The sequence below is a fragment of the Gymnoscopelus braueri genome (assembly GCF_963280865.1).
Source record: "Gymnoscopelus braueri genome assembly, chromosome: 8".
NCBI classification, from domain to species: Eukaryota; Metazoa; Chordata; class Actinopteri; order Myctophiformes; family Myctophidae; genus Gymnoscopelus; species Gymnoscopelus braueri.
Window position 1 is genome coordinate 20,875,060 of NC_137609.1, and position 22,500 is coordinate 20,897,559.

Here is a 22,500-nt window from a genome sequence, read left to right on the forward strand (position 1 = left end):
AACAATAATAGAACAATACTTTACAGTGTGCGCCCCCGAGGCATGCTGGGAAGCCACGCCCCTGTCCAATGCACAGCCCAGGATGCTACACAGCCCCAGCCTCTGGGGTCTTGCTGTCCCCAGTGACCCATACACCCAACACAAAGTCATTATGCGTCCTTACCTTGACTCAAGGGCTCTTATGTCCCAGGGTGAGGAACGTTAAGGTGGAGGGCCTGTCCTCCTCCACTAGGCTTTTCTCCATGCTGACCAGAGGCCAGTAAGGTGCCAGCTGCTCTCGGCGTAGAACCCCCTTGTGGCCCCATACATTGGTATCCAGTAGACGACGTCAGACAGCTTCCACAGAACAATACATGGCCCAGTCCTTTTGCTGTGAAGCTTCGGTGACACCCCCTTTTTCCGGGAGGGGTCGAATACCCACATCCAGTACTCTGGAGCAAAGTCTCCCACACATTGGCAATCATACGGTAGGTATGACTGACAATGAGGTAGGTACCGTTTCTGGTGAGCCCTAGCCTCAGCAAGTGCTTTGCGGACCAGTTCACATGTCTACTCTCTCGCAGTCTCTCTTACAGATGTGCGAAGTAATCCAGCCAAGCCTCCTCCTGGGGATGTAGGGGCCTCTTGTCCTTTTCACTCCAAGATGCCGACAGATCTCCTGGAACACTTGGGCCTCAAAGTTGCGCCCCAGGTCATTGTGTAGCTCCTCAGGAGCCCCAACATGACAGAAATACCTCTGTGGCCAGCTTCTCTGCCATGGTAACAGGCCTGCTCTAGTCTGGGACTCATACACCTATGCCCCCTTAGCCATTTGAATGTTAACAGCCCTATTCTGACCATATCTTAATAGGCAAACATTCTGTGAAAATAGGCAAACATTATGCAAAAATAAAACATGCTCGACAGCTTGTACATTGGCTATTTTTATATAAGATATTTGTAGATGTAAAAAAGGAGAGGACCAAGTATAGATAGTTCACTAGTTAGTTAGTGATGTGATCAATTGGCACTATGCTGTAGTGATTTTGACCCCCACGTTCCAGGAGAGCCCTCCCAGTACTATTGCAGTGTGTGAGTGTCAGGTCCTTTCTAGGCAGTACCCAAATCTTACTGGCAGTCGGCCAGTAGAATCAGGAAGTAACCGGTCCCCACCAACCCACGGACCACGGGGCTTTTGTGGAGGCCACAGGGCCGCAGGAGCTGCCGTGTGTCACCCTCAGGTGCATGACATCGTCTGTACAGCAAGCTGTTGAGGGCAGCGAGGCTGGCCCACTGCAAATAGTATGGCTTCTGTGTTTGCTCTCTTTATCCAGCAATGATACTGCAGACCATTCGGGGCCTTGACCAGCTACAACCTAGCTCTGGACGCGATTTAGGACAACGTTGTTGTCCTGCTGTTGGCGTGTGCTGTGTGGGTCAATGGGCCCATCAGGTGCTGTGGGGCTGTTGCTGCTCCTGTGTCATTGTCCTGGAAAACAGCTACTAGTGGTGCTGGCGGGCTAAGTTCCTCGAAGTACTAACAGTAACGGCACTCAAACTCTTCACAGGGTCGCCGTGACAGGCTGCTGATGATTCCGTGTAGCCGGTTTGCTGATTGCAATATAAAACTTCAATCTCAATACATCAAAAGTTAATAATCTAATATTTGCAGTTGTCTAAGCTAAAAATCTAACCTAAAACACAGATCTAAGATCTAAAATCCACTATCATTTAAGAGTCTGCCCATATATGGAATTGGTGATTTCTTGTATCTCTCATTTCGGCATCTTGGGATGTCCAAGCAGTGAGAAGTGAGGCCTGAGGAAAGCCAGTGGAGGAGGAATACTCATTTAGAGTGTCCCTGGCTGGTGGTGAGGTTTGTACGGTAGCGGCTGTAGAACTCTGGGGTCTATGTCAGACATTCCCAATGCAGAGTTGTCACTGCCTTTAAATTAGGAGAGGCGTCTTCTGCAGTATAATCCAGTACCGTCACCCGGTGGAGAGTGTCTGCTCACTGGCGTCCTACTCACTCTATTTCGGCCTCTTCCCTGAAAAGCTCTAATGTGATCATACTTCTGACACCAATGTAATGATGACCGGTGGGTTTCTGCTCTGAGGAAGTAGTCATGACAACAACCTTTTATAGGAACACTCTTTTATTTGTAACTCACAGAAATGTGCCTCCCACCAAACTCACTTACTTACCTTTAGTAGCGGAGGGGGTGCTTCCTGTAGAGTTCCCCCTATCGATTATGGTTCCAAACCAAATAAATGTTAAATGAACAAAACTATATAATAACACATAAATTCCCCCCAACACATTCTGGGTGGATGGTGGGTGGGCGTCACAAACGTAACATCCGGATTTGATTGATCAAGAAAGCTATCCCTGTCTATTATTATAGTTTACTCATAATAGTATAGTATTATAGTGTATATCGGGTTAAAGGGCTTTAACTGATTTTGATGCTATGTTAACTTATTTTACGGGGGACCCCCTTGGATCCCCTCAAGGACCCACTGCTGTACTTGATGGCAGCACCTCAACTGTTTGAAGCCAAGGGCCCAGCCTCTGAGTTGTAAATTGAGTATATATAGGAAATGACAGTTCATATGAATGGCCTGTAGTTTCGCTGTTTTACCCCTGCTGGTGTCAGAAAGAATTTCTCTCCATTCAAGTGGATGGGTTTTTGCCAAACTTTAGACTTGATTTTATTACCTTAATAAACATTGTCATAATACTACATGCTTCTAGTCGCTAGTTTAAAGTATTCTTTCAATCACCATGATATGAGTTTTGGTAAATTATGGTCCCATTTATTTTAAAATTGATGATAAAGTAGGGTATGTTGTAGGAGGGGCGTGGCTACTGTGTGATGATTTGATTGACAAGCTACACAACCAATAGCATTAATTCCCCACCCCCGCTCTGGTCCCAACCAATAGCATTCATTTCCGTGTGCATCGGATATGACACGATATGACGCAATATAGAAAGATGGCGGATTTGAAATTGCTGAAAAATAGGCTTAATTTACGGCCTGTAGAGTCTATGGGCGTAACGCTGTCCACTCTCTTTTACAGTCTATGGTTTGAACACAGGGTTCCTTGAAACAGTGCCTACTTGACTCGTTGCCCCTATACAGCACTATACAGCCTGACATATTGATAGATCAATATAGTTCATTATAGCTTACTGTAGATCAATCAATCAAATGATTCAGTTATTTTGGTTATCACAACGAATCGTATAATAATGATTTTACTACGGTATGGCCATGGCAATGGCCTAAATAATATATAATAGGCCTACAAAACAATAGGCCTATAAATAATGCAACAATTCCTTGCAAGTGTTTTGATATTGTGTGGGTTCAAGTCCTACTGGGGTAGAGCATGCAGTGGGCCACGTTGTGAGCTTGTAGATCGGCTATTTTCGAATAGTCAAAGTGGAAAATAGGGTGGTTAACTCTCTGGCTGGTGCTGGTAGACTTTAATAGTTTCAACTGATTTTGATGAACATTTTTGCTGGGGACCCCTGGAACCCCCTCAAGGACCACTGGGGGACCCAGAACCCACATTGAGAACCACTGGGCTGCCTAGAGCGAGAGTCCCATTTGTGGTACTACCAGCCTCATGGAGTTTGAGTCCCCCTGGTGGTGTATACATGGACCTGTCCATTTTGAACCTTTCTGAGTTAAAGTAACAATCCATATTTTGCTATTTATATCTACTCTTCTGTGATGGTGGTTTGATCATCAAATTAGTAACTAACTTAAGTGCCCGTTTTATGGGAAGCACAATATTTTTTTAGAGACTTGAATATTTGTCAAACATCATCATCATGACTGAAATGACATCTTCAATCAAATAGTTGTGCAGTGTTTCAACAAGGGGATGTTATGATTTAATTACAAATAGCACAGGTGCTTTAGTGCTGTGGTTGAGCAGGCCCCAAGTGCACAATACTGAACTCACCCAACCCGCTCTTTTTCCAGAGCAAACTGATATATTCATGTCCCTTCTCCCATGTCCCTTACAGATAGACTGCCTCTCTGCATTTCCCACTGTCCAACTTTTAATGGCTTATAAATATTCATGCTACATTCATTTTCGGATCTAACCAAACCCCTACTGAATGCCAGATGCATCAGTGTTTGTTCCGTCCGCCTTCACTCATGGTGAAACATCAGAGCACAAATTCAACAGAGTTAAATTTGGCATGCTTCCCCCTAAATGGCCCTTATCCCCCACAGCACAAAGTTCACATCTCAAGCTGGTCTTAGCTAGACTGGTTGACACTGAACTGCCCTTTCTCATTCTACCGGGGATTCTGAAAAATGTTTACTTGGAAAGTTCATGACCTCGCAGATCAACCACAATGTCATGGTGTGTGACAGAGCATGCAGAAAACCACAGGCAAATACATTTCCTGAAGATTTTGAACACCAGAACATTTACAAAGTTGAAACTGGTTAAATTATTGTTGACATAGTTGTTGAAGTCAGTATTATTGGAATCAGTTCAGGGGGAAAAAAACAGAATCAGGTCAATCAGGTCAGTGAGGTCACATAAGAATATCATACACTAGTGATGCAAAAAAAGAAAATAAAACGTTTGTCAAGGGAGTTGTTTTTTCTTTGAATGTAGATCCAAGTAAAAGGAATAAGACATTGGAGACTGAAATCGCAAGTTCTCCCTGGCCAGTTTGTAAAACATTTACCGTACTTACCCGATATAGCAAATGTCAGCCATGTTCTTTCAATGTCAGCTAAGATCCCTCAAGCCGTCAGGCTGCACTGTGGACTGCAGGGACTTTCACTCATCATCAATATTTCATTCATTCTGTTTACATGCATTCAGTTGACCATCAATATGCAGGCAGAGCAAAAGGCATATCTTTGACCTTATCAATAATGAAAACTGGTGAACCCTTGCCCTTTAGTCTTGATTTTCTTTTTACAGCCTGGTGAATTCAATGTCTTAGTGAATAGACTCCTCACTCTGTCTGTGGCCTGGCTGACCATATTTACAAACTGGCCTCATACTTAAGGCTCATCACATCAAGATGATTAATTATTTATGAATAATTATCCCAATATTTATTCAGGCTGACGAGGAGGCTTAGGAGACAGAACAGGTTAAAAGGCTATCTAGTGTGATTAAAAGGGACAAGTAAAACCATGCTGCCATATTTATAGGAAATGTTATGAGAATGGCCTTGTAGTGGGGGTATATAGGATGATGGGGGGGTATGTCACAGCTGCAGGCCAACAATTGATCCTGTGCCAGGAAACAGGATCAGCCAGGTCAGGGCAAGGGGAGACAAGAGGTCATGACCCCAGGGGGTAAAGAACAGACTTCACAAAGAGGTACATCTTCAAAAGCTATAGGCCCACTGGGGAACTGGAGTGGTGGGGAAAATAAACCAATTTGACCTCTTTTCTCTGTGCAGGAGTTTCCCCAGGTGTTTAACCTCCTTGTTGTTGTCTGACTGGATATATTACAGTTACGTTACTTGGCAGGAACTAAGCTCTTAAAACAAATGATCCTCTACCTGAATGATACTATATAAGGTCTTCTGACCCATAAAATAATAAAATTATGTGTGTGCACTCACTCACGCGCACGCGTGTACATACGTGCATGCGTGTGTGTGTTTACATAACATCTAAGGTCAAACCATGTGTTCAAGGTTCAAACACTTGTATTGGCCCGGGTGATTGAACATCTGTGAGCACATCCATCACACCAGTCACCATGACAACCAATGACAAGTGTCAGCTCTCTATGGCCTCAATGTGAATAAACAAAGTGTCGCACCTATAACCATAAAACATTTTCTCCCTAATGCTAAAGACCACATACACACACAAACATAGTAGAGTGTGATTGTTAACTCTTCAAGACTTATTTACAATAAGGCTATAGAATATTCATCACTGGCCAAATAATACAAGCTCCAGCCAGGATGTTGTTGTCGGCGATTAACATGTTTAATGCCAGGAAATTGTTTCAGAGACCTTGTGACTATGAAATGCCAGTCCTCTGCCTTCAGAGTCCTTGGCCTTAATTTCAGTCATTGGTGGCCTGCTGTGCAACGTTCACATCCTTTTGGCCCCATGCTGAGGTCAGGAAATCAAAGAGAGAAACCACAGACAAACAGCCGATTGTCAAGTTTTATACCTTGACCTCGGCTTAAACTTGTGACTCCCTCCTTTATGTTTGCCGCTGCTTTAGCAGTTGGAGGAAATCAAGGGGTTATTGGCGGTTCAGCCTTGATAAGAATCTTGAAATGGAGAAGTTCGCCGAGGGGAAAGGTTACAGGGAGTTTAAAGAGAGCGCAGTCAGTCATGGGGAGGATTAAATAAAAAGGAAGCCTGGACTGAGGAACTGCTGGATTTCAAAAGTGCACTGCAGACAAAAAGCCAACTGTTCACCCGCTGGACTTCATAAAACCCAGGGCAAGGAAAGTTTGGCGTGAACTCCTCTTCACCTTTGGATAGTCTCTAACCAGAGGCTGTTTTACTCTATCCAAGCAGATAATTATAGATTGGATAATCATGGTGAGAGAACACAGCAGTTCAGGTGTTCATGGCTGCATAAGGGCTCATTTCTTCTTTGTTGCGCGACCGTGTCCCTCGACCAAAATAGTAGACACATAACGCGATGCGGCATGTTTTTCAGCTGAAAATCATATTTTCATCAAGGGACACATTATACGAATGAAGCTTAATGCTATCTATTTTGGGGTCTAAATAAAAGATGCATGTTCCATTTTCTAAGGAACACCCTTGGGCATGGATTCAGGGCACATCTGTTGACCTCCAGGTGTCCTCCCTCCCCTCAATGCCTTTCCTGCCTTTGTTAAGACTTCACATTATAATGAACAGCAGCCAACTCAGAAGCAAAAGTTTTGGGGAAAATACAGGACATCCTCTGACTCAACTATAGTAATGACCATGGTCTTTGGTCTTTGGTTTCTCAAAGGAGCCTTTGAATCAGGTTTTATTTAGACACAATCTGAAATCTCCAAATCACACGAACTACGAGCAATCATTAACATGAATATAAATATATAACAACAGTGGCGTTATTATTATTGGTTACTTTTTTTCAGTCTTAAACTGATTGTGTGAGCTTAAAGGTAGCATGTGACAACTCCATATCTTTTGTTGAAGTGAGAAGTGAGAAGTGAAGTAGAAGAACAATTTAGATTTAGAAATGGAAAAGCATCGAAAAAAAGGAAACACATTCATACTAGGTCATGCATTTTAGTACTTTATTTTTGAGATATCAGTGCAAATGAACACCAAAAATGAAAACATAAAAAAAAGAAATAATATTTTAGGTCTTCACATGGAAAATGAAACATCTTTTTTTTTTTCATTTGTTGCTACAAATGTTATTTCTCAGATGCACAATGCAGGTCTATGATTGTACGTCAATCCTCCTCTATAGCCCCGAGCTCTTTTCACCGAGCTTGTTAACCAGAAGAAAAATAAATCACAAAAATATTCGATGCACGTTTATTTTCACACATTTTTATCAACTTGCTCAACAGTCGGTAGTTATTTAGGGACTGTTCATGTTCTAAATGAACCTCTCTCTGTGATAATAAAAAGACCTATTTTAAGACTTGACATTTCCCCCATCACCATTAGGGATACACAGGTAGTTCCCATGCGTCTGCATGCAACAGGCAGCAGTGAGGAGAGTCAGACATTATTACACAACACAGCGCAGGATAGATTATCATTTACCACATAGAGACACATGCAAAGAACAAACCAACAAAAAAAAAAGATGGGCATAACATCTTCTGCCTTTTATGTACACTATTACGCATTATAATATTTACATATCAGGGCATTAAAAACTAGGGTAATATCTTTTTCTTCAACAATACAAAATAGTCATCTTTCATAATGAAAGTACTATTTACACAAATATATTTAACCATTGTGAAAATGTATTAATAATAGAAGAAACATACTTCATAGGTATATGTATTAAAAAGATCACAAGACTAAATGGATAACGCAATGTGCGGAACTAAAACTGATACTGAAAAAAATACAGTACAATCAAAATAAGGAGCTAGATACCAGATATCCCTCAAGACAGCAACATGTCTAGGTGATTATTTGGGGGCAGGTACACACATCCAGATGCACTGAAAAAATGTACCTGTAGTTTTCTCTTTATTTTCATGCAATTCTTTTGACTTTTTTTGTGTAAAGAAACTCTCACAAAAATAACAGGTGTCCATAAAGCACAAGAGTCAAGAAATTATAAAAGAAAAAAAAGAAGTTCACAAACTGTCAAAGTCTCAACGGATAACAATACTGACATTTTTCATTACATGCCATTAACTTATGCTTCAAAGGACAACAATGACTGAAAATCTACAGTGCAAACTCCACAAGCTACACTTTCATGTAGGAGCAGAGGTATTTATTCAAAACTCAATATCTAGGCTCGTACGGGGAGAAAATGTGGTGGTTTAGTGAGGATGCAAAGATAACAGATCCAGCAGTCTTCTAACTGTTGCTCTAGAAACCTGTCCAAAACAATTGATGCTTGCTTACAGTTGCTAAACCGCATGCGCCACATACAGCCTTTTGACCCGTAAGTAACTACTCAAAACTAGCACAATCGGATAAGACTTTACCTTGAGTTTGCACTGTCAATTGTCAGTCTAATTTGTTTCAGATTAAAGGAAAATACAATGAATTGTGACCAATCTCCAGTTGACAAATAGTCAACTCACTTGTAGTTCTACCTTACCAAGATTCTTGAGGAAATGCTAAATAAAGCATTCATCACAGAAGGAACCCATCTGAAACTATTGCATTGTGAATATTATTTTCAAGGTCCTCCTTTGAATGTCTCTACCTTGCATGTTTTTGTAATAGACTGCTGTGCTTTGTTGAGAATGTCTTTATTTAGAATCTGATATAAAATTGATAGGTCTCTGTCAGTCAGGAAAAGATTCTGATGGGGGAATAAATAAATGTTCACTGAACTGAGCGCTAGAATTTTTGGATTCATCAATAATAAATGTTGCTTGAAATGCTTGAAATGTTTTTTCTAAATGTTTTATGGCAGGCAACAAAGAGGACACAGCTTAGTGATATGTGTACATTTCAGACACTAATTATGGGAGTAAAACCAGACTAATTTTTAAAGTAGGTCTTTCTGATTCATAATTTGAAAATACATACTGCATGGTTATAGCAATGGTCCAAGTTAAATTTGTCGATTTTGCAAATTTGGTGAAATCAATTACACATTCTGCTGAGATAACACCTATTTTGTTTCATTCAATAACCACAACATTTAAAATTGAGAAAATAATGAAAACATGTTTTTGAACTTGAATTAGCGTAATTCCTCCAGTTCAAAAATTGTCTTTTTTATTTTTGCATTCTTATTATTTATTCTCATCAAACTGCAAAACCAATTTGGCAAGTCAGTTACAAAAGAATCACTGTAATAATTTCCCCCTTTTTTTCACTTTTTTTTTTTTGTAGTTGACAAAAGTCTATTCAGATGATTGGCTCAGCCGCTGGCTCTTGTGGCTGTGCTTGTCATTGTGAGAAGGTGAGTGTGGGGTGGAGCTCAGTCTGTGTTCATAAGCATGCACATCACTGATGGTCTCCTCCTTAACTCGGACCCCAGGCTGACTCCCCTCCGCCTGATCCCTCACCTCCTTCCTCAGCTGAGCGCTGCCCCTCTGCAGCATGTAGTATAATATGGGGTTTGAGCGGGTCAGCCGCGGAGAGTCCGGGTCAGAGTCACAGCCGTCCTCCTCTTCCTCCTGCCCAGTCCATCGCACCGGGCTCTGTGGCTCTTGTTTGACTAGAGTTGGCGGGTCCCGTTTTTGCGAAGTTGGCCACTGTGCTGCTGGGTGGCGGCCCCACGGGGAGTGAAGCGTGGCTTCACCCGTCGGGGGGGTCGGCAGGGGTCTGAGATTTCCAGGAAGCCCTGAGCTAAGGGAACCGTGGGGGTGCCAGGGCATGTGGAGGAAGTTGGGGTTGTGAACCGGTTGCCCAATAACGCTACCATTGGCCTTTCCATTGGCCTGCAGTAGAGAAGGGCTGCGTGCACCCCGAGGCTGCTGGGAAAGTTCCTTCAGGCAGTTATCAGACAACAGCAGCTGTTTGAGCACGTTGAAGCCCCGGCTCTCTCTGCTCAGAGATTCACCTGGGGGGCTCCTGGCCGGGGCCTCCTCCTTGGGACTCCTCTGCTGGCCAGGCTCGTCCTGAATAGCTGAGGTCAGACTGTTATTGTCTCCACTGTCCAATGCCCTGGCAGTGCTTCCACTGTTCTGGCTGTCAACTTGATCGGAACAAAGGCGTCTCTTTTTGGGGCTGGGCCCCTGGTATTCCCTCTGTTCCTCCTTAATCTCCCTGGGCTGTAAGTCCGCCTGCACAGCTGCACTGGTGTAGTAGGTAGCAGTCTGCTGTTTTAGGAGTTGGCTCAGAAGGCCATATTTCGCTATGACCTCTGCAGGCCGTGGCTGCTCCGCTTTGAAGTCCTGCTGGGGTTCGCACACGGGACTATACCTCTCGTAGCCACCCTGCCTCTTTCTGCCGCCCATTTCCTCAGACGTGGCCGAGGGCGGCCCCATCTCCTCCACAAGCTCCGTTTTGACCTTCACGGCCACCGAAGGCCCATTGGAGCTGTCACAGATGACAGAGGTGCCGGGTGTCTTTTCAAAGCAGCCTGCTGCTGCCTCCACGCTCCTCCTGCCGCTCCCTGTGAGCCTGTCTTTGCGGCCGCCCGCGGCAGCAGACGGGCCCGTCCCCAGCAGGAGCTGGAGCACTGTGCGCCTCTCGAGAAGGTTCTCGATCTGGGAGGACGGGGGCGAAGGGTCCCTCCGGCTGAACGGCGTGCCGCTGCCGGAGGGCCCATCAGAGAGCGGAGTGGCCGCATTCCTGTGGACGGGGGCACTGAGCCTCTCTAAAAGTGCCATGGGCCTACCCGCATCTACCTCATGGCCCAGCCCTTTGCCGGAGGGGGCCGGTGGAGAGGGCGATGCCGTGCCACACTGGGCCAGGTTCTGTAACAGTTTACTGGCACTAAATGCAGGCTCCGAAGCCTTCTCAGCAGGGAAGGCTTTGGACTTACACAGATCCAATGGGCTGGACTGGACGTGGGGGGATGGGTAGGAGAAGGGGGACAGTGCACCGCTGGTGTCTCGGTTACGGGAGCATAGGGGCTGGGCTGCGGCTCCGGGCTGGTCCATGGGGCTCTTTGTCCTAGCCTCTTCCCAGGGTGCCGCTCCCTTTGGATGGCCCTGAGACATGCTGGCCATGGTTACGTCAAGTGGCAAATCTGGATTAGTGACACTTTTGTTTACCTTCTCATTATTTCTGCGCTCCAGGAGGAGCTGCATGAGAGTGACCTTAGGATGGGATTTAAGGTCATGGCTCGTTTCAATCTCTTTGCCCTTTGAGACCTTTGGCCCGCAAGGCTCCGGTTTCCACTTGTTTATCATTGACTCTGTCAATTTATCCAGTGAGGAGGTGAAGGCGGTGGACGAAGAGGAGGAAAGAGTAACAGGGGCAGAGGAGGCAGCAGCAGAGGAGGAGGAAAAGGCCGCGGAGTGAACGGAGGGCGGTGAGAAAGCAGTTGGGGGAGATGAAAACATTGTTGAGGGGGAGGAGAAGGAAGAGGCTGAGGAAGAGGAGGAGCAGAGAATAGTGGAAGAAGAGGTTTTGGGCCCAGTGTCTTGGGTCTTGTTTCGGCTCCTCATGGAGAGGTCAATGGGAGAGCAGCTTGAATATGAGCTCTCTGCATCGCTACTGTCCTTTGCCAGGCTCCTCTCCTGGGTGGAGCATTCACTGTCCGAAGTGACCGAAGAGGCTCCGCTGGGCGGCAGGATGCTACAGTTGTCCTCCAGGTGGCCATTCTTCGTCAGTTGCTTCTGGTTGTTGTGGTTGTTGAGGAGCAGCAGCAGTAGACTGCTGCAGGTCTGGGGCGGGCGCGTTGGACGCGAATCGAAGCCTCGCTTCTCTCTCGGCGGCTGGCTCTGAGTGTGACTCGGGGTGTGACTCGGGGTATGAGTGTGACTCGGGGCATGAGTGTGACTCGGGGTATGAGTGTGACTCGGGGTATGAGTGTGACTCGGGGCATGAGTGTGACTCGGGGTATGAGTGTGACTCGGGGTATGAGTGCGACTCGGGGTATGAGTGTGACTCAGGGTATGAGGTGGCGGAGGGGTGGGAGAGCTCTGACTGAGGCTCCGCAGCAGGGAAGGGCTCCGTGGGCTGGGGAGGGACATTCGGGGGGGTGTCGTCGTGACCGGGGTTGTTGACATTGTCCCGTTCTGGGGGGTTAAGGGGCTCAGTGTGCCCGGGTCTCCCGGCAGAGATTCTTCCACACTGGGTGACCTTGGGTCTTGGCCCTGCTGCTGGGTTGCCATGGCAGCCAGTCGTTCACTGGCAGAGCGACCTGAGAGCTGGGCTTTGAGCGCATGCTCCCGGGAGTACTGCTGCAGGTGGGCCTCGCTGGAAAGCAGCAGGGCCAACTGACTACAGGCCACACTGGGCTTAGGGGAGGGTGCCGGGCTGGAGCGGATCTTCACCATATTGGCCACTGCCTTCAGGCGGTCTGCACAGGACACAGCGTCAGTGGCAGCGGGAGCAGAGGGAGGCGTGGCGCTGTGTGTGGAGCGCGGAGATTCTGGGGGTCTGTCCTGACACTGACCCCGACGGCTGTAAGGCGTGTTGCTATGGTTCTGCAGTTTGTTTTTCCTCATTAGACCCTTCAGACGGCTGGATGCTGTCCCATACACGGGAAGTGGCTCTTTGTCCGCAGGCGGGGTCTTAGATGGAGGAGTGCGCTCGCTAGGAGGCTTGTTGGGCTGCTGTGACATAGCCACACTTTGCAGCCTTGAGCTGAAGGACTGGAGCAGAGAGGCCAATAGGGTGCTCTCCCCACCGTGAGGAGACGCCTCCAGGGCTCCGTTCTGCAAGCTCCCCCCTTGACCGTTAAGCTCTGCTGCGGGGGAGCTTAGCCTTTGGCTCCCTGGCTCGCTCCAGTTGCCCAGGCGTAGAAGGCGGGCCTTCTTCAGGTGCTGCGAGGCACCCAACGAGGGCCCGTTGGCGCTGCCAGCCTTGGGGGCAGCGGGGCCATGGTTTGGCAGCTGGAAGGGGTGGCCGCCCTTGTCGGCCTGCTCCTGGTTGCTGTGGGCAGCCTCGGACCTCCTGCTTGCCGTGGCCCCGGGCCCGGCCACCACTGGATGCATCAGTAAACCTTCCAGATAAGTTAGAACAGCTGAATCCTTGTGTGTCTCAGGGCCAGGCTCCTCCCCATGAGTCATGTTCAATACTAGGATCCCCTCGTATGGTTCAGCACTGCTACCGGGAAACAAATGTCCTCAAGGTCATTTGATTGACAGTGGCATGTATTTCCAAAACACCAAGAAAAAGGTGGGGGGATGGGGGGGGGGGGGCGGGGTCCACTGATGTTAAAGTGGGGACACTCAGCAAAACCGTGCAACGGTGGACACGGACGGAGCCATTCCGGGACGGGTGGCAGCCCTCCCCGGCATTCTTGTGTGCCTACAGGCCGGCTCCAGCCTTAAGTGGGTAGGAAGCAGGGAGTCAGCGGAACTTCGCCACAGAGATGTTGACGCATTCCGTGGTGGTGGATGTCTGGAAAGTCTGTCTCCAGGCCCCAGAGGTGGCTCCCTCGGTGGCTTCTTTCTGCTTTCCTGCCCTCACACGGGGGACCTATGAGGAGACGAGAGAGAAAGGGAGAGGGAGAAATTTAGAAGCAGGGACTTGCAAGACACTACATCACATTCATCTCAACACCTTGTCCGCCGTCTCTGTTACTTAGCAACATTTCAGACTGAATGCACACGCTCTCTCTGTCTCCCTCCCTACTCTCCCTCGCATCCGCCCCAACAGACGACAAATGCAGATTAGGCCTGATTGGAACCAAATTGAAGATGCAAGCCCACTGCCTTCAAAACATTCAGGTCTTGAGCTGTAAGCCCCCTCAGTGGGATGTGTATACGTGTCTTTCAAAAGTGAAGGGCCTGTGAGTGCTGTGAATAATTTTTTTATACCGCCTGTCATTTCAGTGGATTATCCCCTCCCCAAACCACCCACCATCCACCCACTCCTTACGCATTTAAGCAGCATCTCACCATGACACAACCATGGCTCTGCACACAGCAGCTGCCACCTACCAACCTACATGCTACCATACAACCCTTGTGTCTGAAATCTGAACAAACATGCATACACATGCACACATATACAGCAACATTTACACATTTACACGAGTACACATACGGAAAGACACACACTTCAGAGAATAGTCCAAGTGAAAGAGCGCTGTGGTCACGGTATCTTTCCAGGGTACTAGTGTTATCAACACCTGCCCGGTTAAATCCCTCACCAGTCCTCTGTGATCTGAGCCCGCATAGCTTTGAAATTCGAAGACGGTCACAAAACATGAACTGAATCGACTTGGTGCGATATGGAGTCTTGTCTCCAGCCGCAGTACAAAGGAAACCCCAGATCACAGCATGGATCAAGCTAACAGACAGGCAGTCTTGGCCAGACGATCAAAAGCAAAAGTGTGTGAGTGTGTGTTTATTTGTGTGTGTGTGTGTGTGTGTGTGTGTGTGTGTGTGTGTGTGTGTGTGTGTGTGTGTGTGTGTGTGTGTGTGCGTGCGTGCGTGCGTGTGCGTGTGCGTGTGCGTGTGCGTGCGCGCATTTTTGGTGGGGGGATAAGGATCAGGTGCACCTGTCACACCATGCCACTGTCAGGAGGGCAGAGCCAGTGACACTGGGGTGAGTGCTGTGCCAGTAGCCGTGACAGTGTCACTGACGGTGCCCTGGGAGACCTCTGCTCTGAACCCTGTCAGCGTGGTCTCCGTGGATACAGGACACCTCCGACAGTCCCGGCTGTATCCCATAAAGGTTAATTAATACAGAGTTTCCACTTCAGCCTCAGCTGCTGCCCATGTCCTTTCCTGACGCTGTTCTCACCTTTGGTGTCCGCTGAGTGGACTAACATAGCAGGTCACACCACAGGACAGCAGTCCTTGATTATGACAAAAGGCCATGATAGCCATGCCTTCTCTAGCCTAAATATTTCAAAAGGCGAGGCAACAAAATCAAACACAACAAGGGCAGCAGGCCCCTAATCCAGCTGAAATCCATCCTCTAACCTGTGGACTTTGCCCACAGGTTGGCACAGCTAAAAGGGCAATGAGGTGGCACTGGCACTATTAATGCCACCTTGAAAATGAGCACAGATTATAGACTGGATTAGATTTGATCAGCGTGCAATAACAGACTAAGAAAAGAACAGGGTTGGACATTTCAAGTCATCTTCAAACTCAACAGGTTGTTTGAGACCCTTCATTTCTGTAAGTTTTAATATGTTTGGCCAACATGAATAAATAATTGCTTCATTTAGATTGGCCCATCAGCATCAATTACAGTTCAAGGCCAGGCATAAGCTGTTGACCTAAATCTGACAACAAAAGCCAACCTGGTCACACTGGGCCATCTGACGTCTGCTGTCCTGCTAATCTTAGATGGCAGGATTAGAGCTATTTTCCCGCCAGTGAGCTTAACACAATTAAAATGGAATGCCCTGAAACACTATGTTTTTATCACCACAGACACACACACATACATGTTTACTACTTACTTCAGAACACAAATTATAAACACCTTGATTTGGTGAATCTAAGGAATATAATACCAATGAGGAAGAGACGGACATGGTGTCAACATTTGAAATCCTGTTAATCTCTTTACTGCTGGCAATGAACTTTAGGAATTCAAAACTTCAAAACAAAGAACACAGAACAGCCCGGGCTGCGCACGGCCAGCATAACACTCCATAATATGCAGCCTATACAAAACAAAGCTACCATATCCACTATATCGCATAAAAGTATGAGTCAGCCTTTACAAAGGCAGTGGAGACCTTCAAGCTCTTGAAAGACACGTCTAATGACAGAGCTGGTGTCAAAAAAAAGCCCTGCAATAGCAAGGGCAAGAGAAATATGCTCTCCATACCGAAAGTGCTCTGTGAACAAACAAATGACCTTAATATAGGAGCTGTCCTCTATAGAGCCCCTAAAGCATACGGCCCCTCCTTTTCCCCTTTCAGGACGTGTGATGTGTGTATTACTATTACATTATCTCCCCTGGTGTATACATTGAAAATGACCGTACACATCTGTTAACATGTCATCTCATTGGTGGTGGCACCCCAAAAGCCTGACCCCTCCCTCCTCCACCACGGGACACCGGAGCGGCCAATGAGCTGCTCTACGGTTACCGTGGTGATTATCCATTATCTTTGACAATGTCAGCCAATGACAGAGCAGGCACATTCTAAAGTGATTTTTACTACGGCGGGCCACATGCGAGAGGGAGGGCAAGTGATGGGGGTGAGAGATCCTTGATCCCCGGCTGTTCTTTTCTCTATCTATTTCTCTGCGTCTCTCGCGCTCGCATTAGGAGACACCTGGAACAAGAAGGTCACCGCGCCCTCGCAACCATTTCCTCTGTGGCATTACCAGAACACTGACGCGAAAATGTCACAATGCAGATGTCACGGATTAGATCTCAAAAGTATGACCTTCATTTCCCATTGGCCTCGGGATTAACCCGCAACCCCGTCACAACCCTCACGCACACACGTGCGCACAAACCCCCGCAACCCCACCCCAGCCCCCTTTTTAAAATGAGAGTTCCTAAATGACCTTCATTGTCAGGAATGGTAATCCATTTAAGCCATTTAAAATGTATGAGACCAAACAAAAGAATTAAAAAGGCGAAGAAGAGCCACAGGAGCCGCAGTTAAAGTCAAGGTCATCCATGCCGCCAAGGCTTTTCACTTGATGCAACAGCTGGTGTCCATGCGAAGCTCTGGGCGTTAATAAAAAGTGACAATGCTGCCCGAGTGGTGTGTATTACTAATGTCTGACACCAGCCTGGCAGATGTGTTCTCCCTGCATTAAAGGGGGAGTCAAGGTTAAAGGAATTTAAAAAGGAGAGGCGATGCCTAAACACTATTATATCATGTAATCTGCAGCCCAGCCCTGCTGCACATACTCAACAGGGTAGCTCACTTACACATGCAGCGTGACCGCTATTTGTAAATTCGATATGGTCCTGACATGATTAAATAAGACAAAACATAAGCTACCTGACCAAATGCAGTTGTTCAAATGCACAACAGGAAAGTCAAACTACAAAGCCCCCTCCTCCTTCACCTTGAGAGAGGTAAACAAGAGAACAACATGCTACCAAACAGCAGGGCACTGGAACAAGAAATGTTTTTAATGGACAAGTCAATCTGGGCAAAATAATGCTGGAATATACAGTAGATGCACACACACAGAGAGAGAGAGAGAGAGAGAGAGAGAGAGAGAGAGAGAGAGAGAGAGAGAGAGAGAGAGAGAGAGAGAGAGAGAGAGAGAGAATGGGAACTAGGGCACTCTGACCCACTTCTAAGGATACATTGACCAAACAAGTCATGCATAGTCCATACACGCCCACATGTGCACACACACACAAACCCGTGGACCTACTCCACATAAATGACATGCGATACATTAAGTCTGAAAAGTCACACCTCTTGTATTAAGTAGCCCAGAGCATCCTGGGGGGGGGGGTATTCTTCACTTAACACGTGAACGTGAGGAAACGTGACAAACATCACGTGATGAGTGAGTGCTAACATTTCAGTATCAGGCCAAACATGACCCGATTCCCGCAGCTCGTTGACATATGCTGATGCCTGACTTATACTTGGTTGCGCTTCGGGTTGTGCACCGGAAATAACAGATCTACAAGCCCACAACACATTGCGCTGCGACACGCTGATCTGTAGATCTGCTGTTTTCAGTGTGTGACACTGGCAGGCAACTGCGTATAAATCAGGCTTGAGCCTTGGACAAGTGGTGGTGAGAGGAATTTAGGCTAACTTATGTAGTCATTGGTACAAAGAGTTCCCGGGGTTGAGTGAGAAAATGAGGGTGTTAGAGAGAGGAGAGAGAGGGAATTCATGCACACAGATGATGAGTCATCTAAACGATTCAGAGCCCAGCTGACAGGCGGGGGGACACAGTCAAAAACCTAAGTGACCCTGGATGATATTGCCATTTCTCCTTGCAGCCTGACAGCCAAGCACCTGGGCAAAGCTGTCTTTCCCTTACCTTGCCCAGGGTGGCACAGACATGCGCACAAAGAATGTTTGTGTCCACGGTAAATATTTGTGTGCCATTTGGAAGACCCACCCAAGGGCTATTTCCTGAGTGGCCTGGAATTAGTACATTGATTAAAACACACACATTCCTTCTTAATGAGCCGTGGCCACTATCAATCCATACACGATTTGTTTCTATTGGGCTCCGAGGTAATCTTGCACTTATATCGTCTATCCAAAATGCTACCCATTTCCCCCACAGCAGCACACATTTTCCATTTGTAAACACGGCAGCACAGCAGATTGCCCCATGGCCAGCATGCCAAAAGCGCTGGGCCTTTGAAGCTGGTTGTGGTGGCAGTGTTTGAGGGAAATGGCCCATTGTGCTATTGAGATCAAATGTCCCAGTGTCAGGCTGCCCTAAACACTGGATGGGCTCAGCTAAAAACCTTGGCCTTTAATGAATCATTTCCATAATATCCCTGGCATCAATTCTAAGCGGCCATCGCCGTGAGTCAGCAAGGTCTGTCTTTATCGGGTTAAAAATGAATTTACCTGATTGTGACTGGGAGCAATTTGGGGCGGTTTGGCGCAGGAAGGCCTGTGACCTGATGTGTATCTGCCGTAATTTAGCCTTTCATAATGCTCCCATCGACCAAATTTTCCTGTTTGTTTTAAATCATCAAAAAGCTTTCTCAGAGAGGCTGAGAATGGCATTGCTAGGAACAATACATGGTGACGAGCCATTTAATAACATTCATCCAAACAATTTTTTCCCCTGTTTTCTTCTCTTGCATAAGTAAGCATACTACAGTTCCATTCTAAAGGCACACAATTAAATTAATCTCTTTATTCAATTAGGTACGCTACACTTAGCCTACCAAAGTCTAAAATGATTATGCGTTAACCTTTTGGGAAAAAGTCTCAGGCAGCTGAACTCCATTCAAGCTGGCAGGCCATGAGTATTATGCCAATGAACAGGACATTTCAATGAAATTATTCATATATTTAGCCAGGACAATACATATTCATAATACCAACTCTTCTGTGATGTAAATGCAATGTGATATTTAGCCAAAAGTATTTTTTTCATCTGCTGTCCATAAATATAAAGCCTACATACATACACCAGGAATGGAATGTATTACCTTTGATAAATATGAACTGTTTGGAAATGTTCAGACTAAATATAGATTTTTATAATCATACAATTACAGCTAAATTCAGACAAAGCTGATTGCAACTGTCATGGAACTGTCACAGAATGGATCAGATGGCTAATAGAAGCTAGCCTTACCTCATACAAGCATTGCATAGTAAGATGCACACTGATAGATAATAACTCATTTTTATATTTTCTTGAACATTTATAATCGGGGTTAATAGGGTTAGATTTAATTTTCTAATGTAGGTATTCAGATTTGTAGACGTGACAACGGAAGAGCTCAGACTATTATGAAAATTTATTTTTGGGCCATTCAAATGAAACCGTTTACATGTGAAATAGCCATTTAAAACATGCCATTTCTCATGGGCATGTGATAATAAAACTATAAGACCACTGTTGGGTCTTATTGTCTTTGTGCCGCATGTGTCAATATGTGCTGTTAAAATATATTTTTTGTTATCGACATGCAATGTGTACAAGCGGTGTGTGCATGGAGTCCATTAACTGAGCTGTAACATGACACAAGTTGCAATCCATTGTGTCCTGTCAATTTAGGAGAGTGTGCCCCAGGCTTCAGAAATGTCATGGGGAAACAGTATGATAGATATAAATTATAACGTACAGTATTAGATAGATTTATGTTGTTTGCTTGTCCACATATGGCAAGTCTGTTATTTAAATAGCATGTTATTGAGACAGATGCCAGGTTTGTTGAATGTCTTCAATGCTATCCCAGTTACTTTGTGGCACTTTTTCTTTGCAGTCTACTTACTCAACCGCTTACCATGTTGTTGACTGACTTGGGTTCAGGCTTAGTTGACACTGTTGTGTCTGCTAAATGCCTACATTGTAATTGTAAATTGTATATAGAATCAGTATAAAGAAAAGCTTTACATGATCCTTCTCTATTAGGAACTGCATGGCTAAGGCGTGCAAAATGATGTCTTGGTGTAAGATCTCCTTGATCTCGACTTCAATCACAGGTAAACCTGTATCACATGGAGGCTAGATTCTACAACAAAATACACTCATTCCCCCTGGCCTCTACCTCACCTGTAAACTGCCTCCACACAAGCCGTTTTGGCTAATACATCTACAGGGCCTGTAGTACAGGCTGTTCCACTTGCTAACTATACAGCAGGGTCATTCTTGCACTAAAGGTGAAGGGAAGATGTGTGGAGGCTACTGTTTGTTTGTCCACAACTGCCCTTGTCAGGAACTCATTACAGACCTGGGCAATTTGTCAACACATTGTGAATCAACACTGAACTGAGGGGGGTTAAGAGATTCGTCTGTACAGCTCTAAATGCACCATAGTTTAACAGGCAGCCTGTTTGGGATCAAGTAACGCGTCCTCCCTAACCTGTTAAGTTATATCAGAATATAAGACCCTGCCTTATCTACAGAATTTGGCTACACAGTTTGCACAGTAGAACTCATGCTTCGAAGGGGGTTATTCACTAGGCAGGCACATTTAGTTCATAGTCTGTATCGAAGTGGAGTAACAATAACTTAACACTACAACATTGTGGTTAGCACACCTAGCTCATGTAGTTTTAGTGCAGCTACTATTTGTGGTTCACTCTTCAGTCACTCAGTCAGTGGACGAAAATATGCCTTAAATGGATAACGGTAAAAACGGTGGATTAGAAAGAGAAATTTGGCGTTATGTGCTGCTGGTGACTTGAGGTTTCATGGTTCAAACCAGACCAAAGGCAAGAGTTGAATGCAAACTTCCTAATTCCGTAAATAGGGAACATGTTTCTACACAGACGATACAGATGAATGATTAGATGAACTGAGACATCACTACTGTTATTTAAACTGTACAGCAGAGATGTTTAGGATATTTCCTATAGCTTCTGAAAGAGAAAAAAGAGAAAAATAAATAATCTTACCTTCAAATTTTAGTAAAGAACTAGCCTACCTGTTATGGGCAGATATTGTAACAATGGGTTTTTGTGGGAAATAAACCACAAAACAAAGCAACTTCTAATGTATTGCTTGCAGACACAGGGATATTGATTTGTGTCTGGTCTTGTGAGTTTTCATTATCAAATCCTGTTTTATTAGATATTTGCTGCTTAGGCTATTTGCTGTTAGTTATGAAAACAATATCATAATGAAAGTTTTCTCGTTTGCATTCCGTTTTAAATACCTAGTCTGTTGAAGGGAGTTATAAACCTACAGAAACATTCAAAACAGATTTTGATACGGCTTTAACATTTCTTCTAAATTGGCCTGCGGTTGCTTCCATTCGAACTAATTGTACTATGGTTTGTCTCATCACTGCTGTAGTCACAACCGCTGGGCCGTACCTTGTGGGAAATGAATCTGTCTCACCCTCAGTCAGTCATTGACCATTAAATGAGATGGAGGGAGACGAGGCTAGCAGCAAACTACAACCAGCAGCCCTATTATTTTTTCAGTAATGAAGGAGAATGAGGGGGGAAGTGTCCAGCAGTAAACAGAGCTAACACAGCTAACAGGAATTAAGAAAAAAAAACTAAACTAAACTCTGCTAAACCAAACATGAACACCCATTCTGCCGTGTTTGTGAGGCGAACGCAGAGACACATCATGCTCCCGTACCTTGTCATCCTTAGCTGTGGAGGCTGATACAGGTAAAGTGCAGTAATCAATTTGCTCTACTGGCAGTAGGGTTCCTTTAGAATACTAATCAGGCCTCCACACAACCCCCCACCCACCCGCTCCCTTTCTCCTTCCTTGTTCACCTTTCTCATGACTTGACACCCAGCCCCCCTGCACACCCCCACCCCGTGCCCCAGACCTGACCAAACGCTAAAGGAGGGCGGGCTGTCTTCTGCACAGATAACTGCTGCCACTAATCAAGCCTACGTGCACCGGGGCGTGGGATTAAAAGAGCTTGCACAGCTTGACTCAGGCACTGAATAGCGCACGTGCACACACACACACACACACACACACACACACACACACACACACACACACACACACACACACACACACACACACCCCTACACACACACACATACACACAGACACACACACACACATACGAGGTCAAAATAAAAAGCCTACAGCAACCCAGCAGTGTCTCGCCCCAGAAACACATACACACAAGCCACAGATGAGCAAATACACAACAAGGTCACATAAAAGCTGATGTG

The 22,500-nt window shown here is 45.8% G+C and overlaps 1 protein-coding gene across 2 annotated transcripts in view; it reads right to left on the reverse strand.

Moving 5' to 3' along the window:
* Window positions 1-7,240: 7,240 nt before the first annotated feature.
* Window positions 7,241-22,500, reverse strand: part of nrip1b (nuclear receptor interacting protein 1b) — a 40,653-nt gene continuing 25,393 nt past the window's right edge. For both annotated transcript variants that reach the window (XM_080435173.1, XM_080435172.1), the window contains one exon: window positions 7,241-13,724. In XM_080435173.1, the coding sequence (XP_080291299.1) occupies window positions 9,527-13,312 (3,786 nt within the window). In that variant the 5' untranslated portion in view covers window positions 13,313-13,724 and the 3' untranslated portion in view covers window positions 7,241-9,526. The remainder of the gene's footprint in view (window positions 13,725-22,500) is intronic.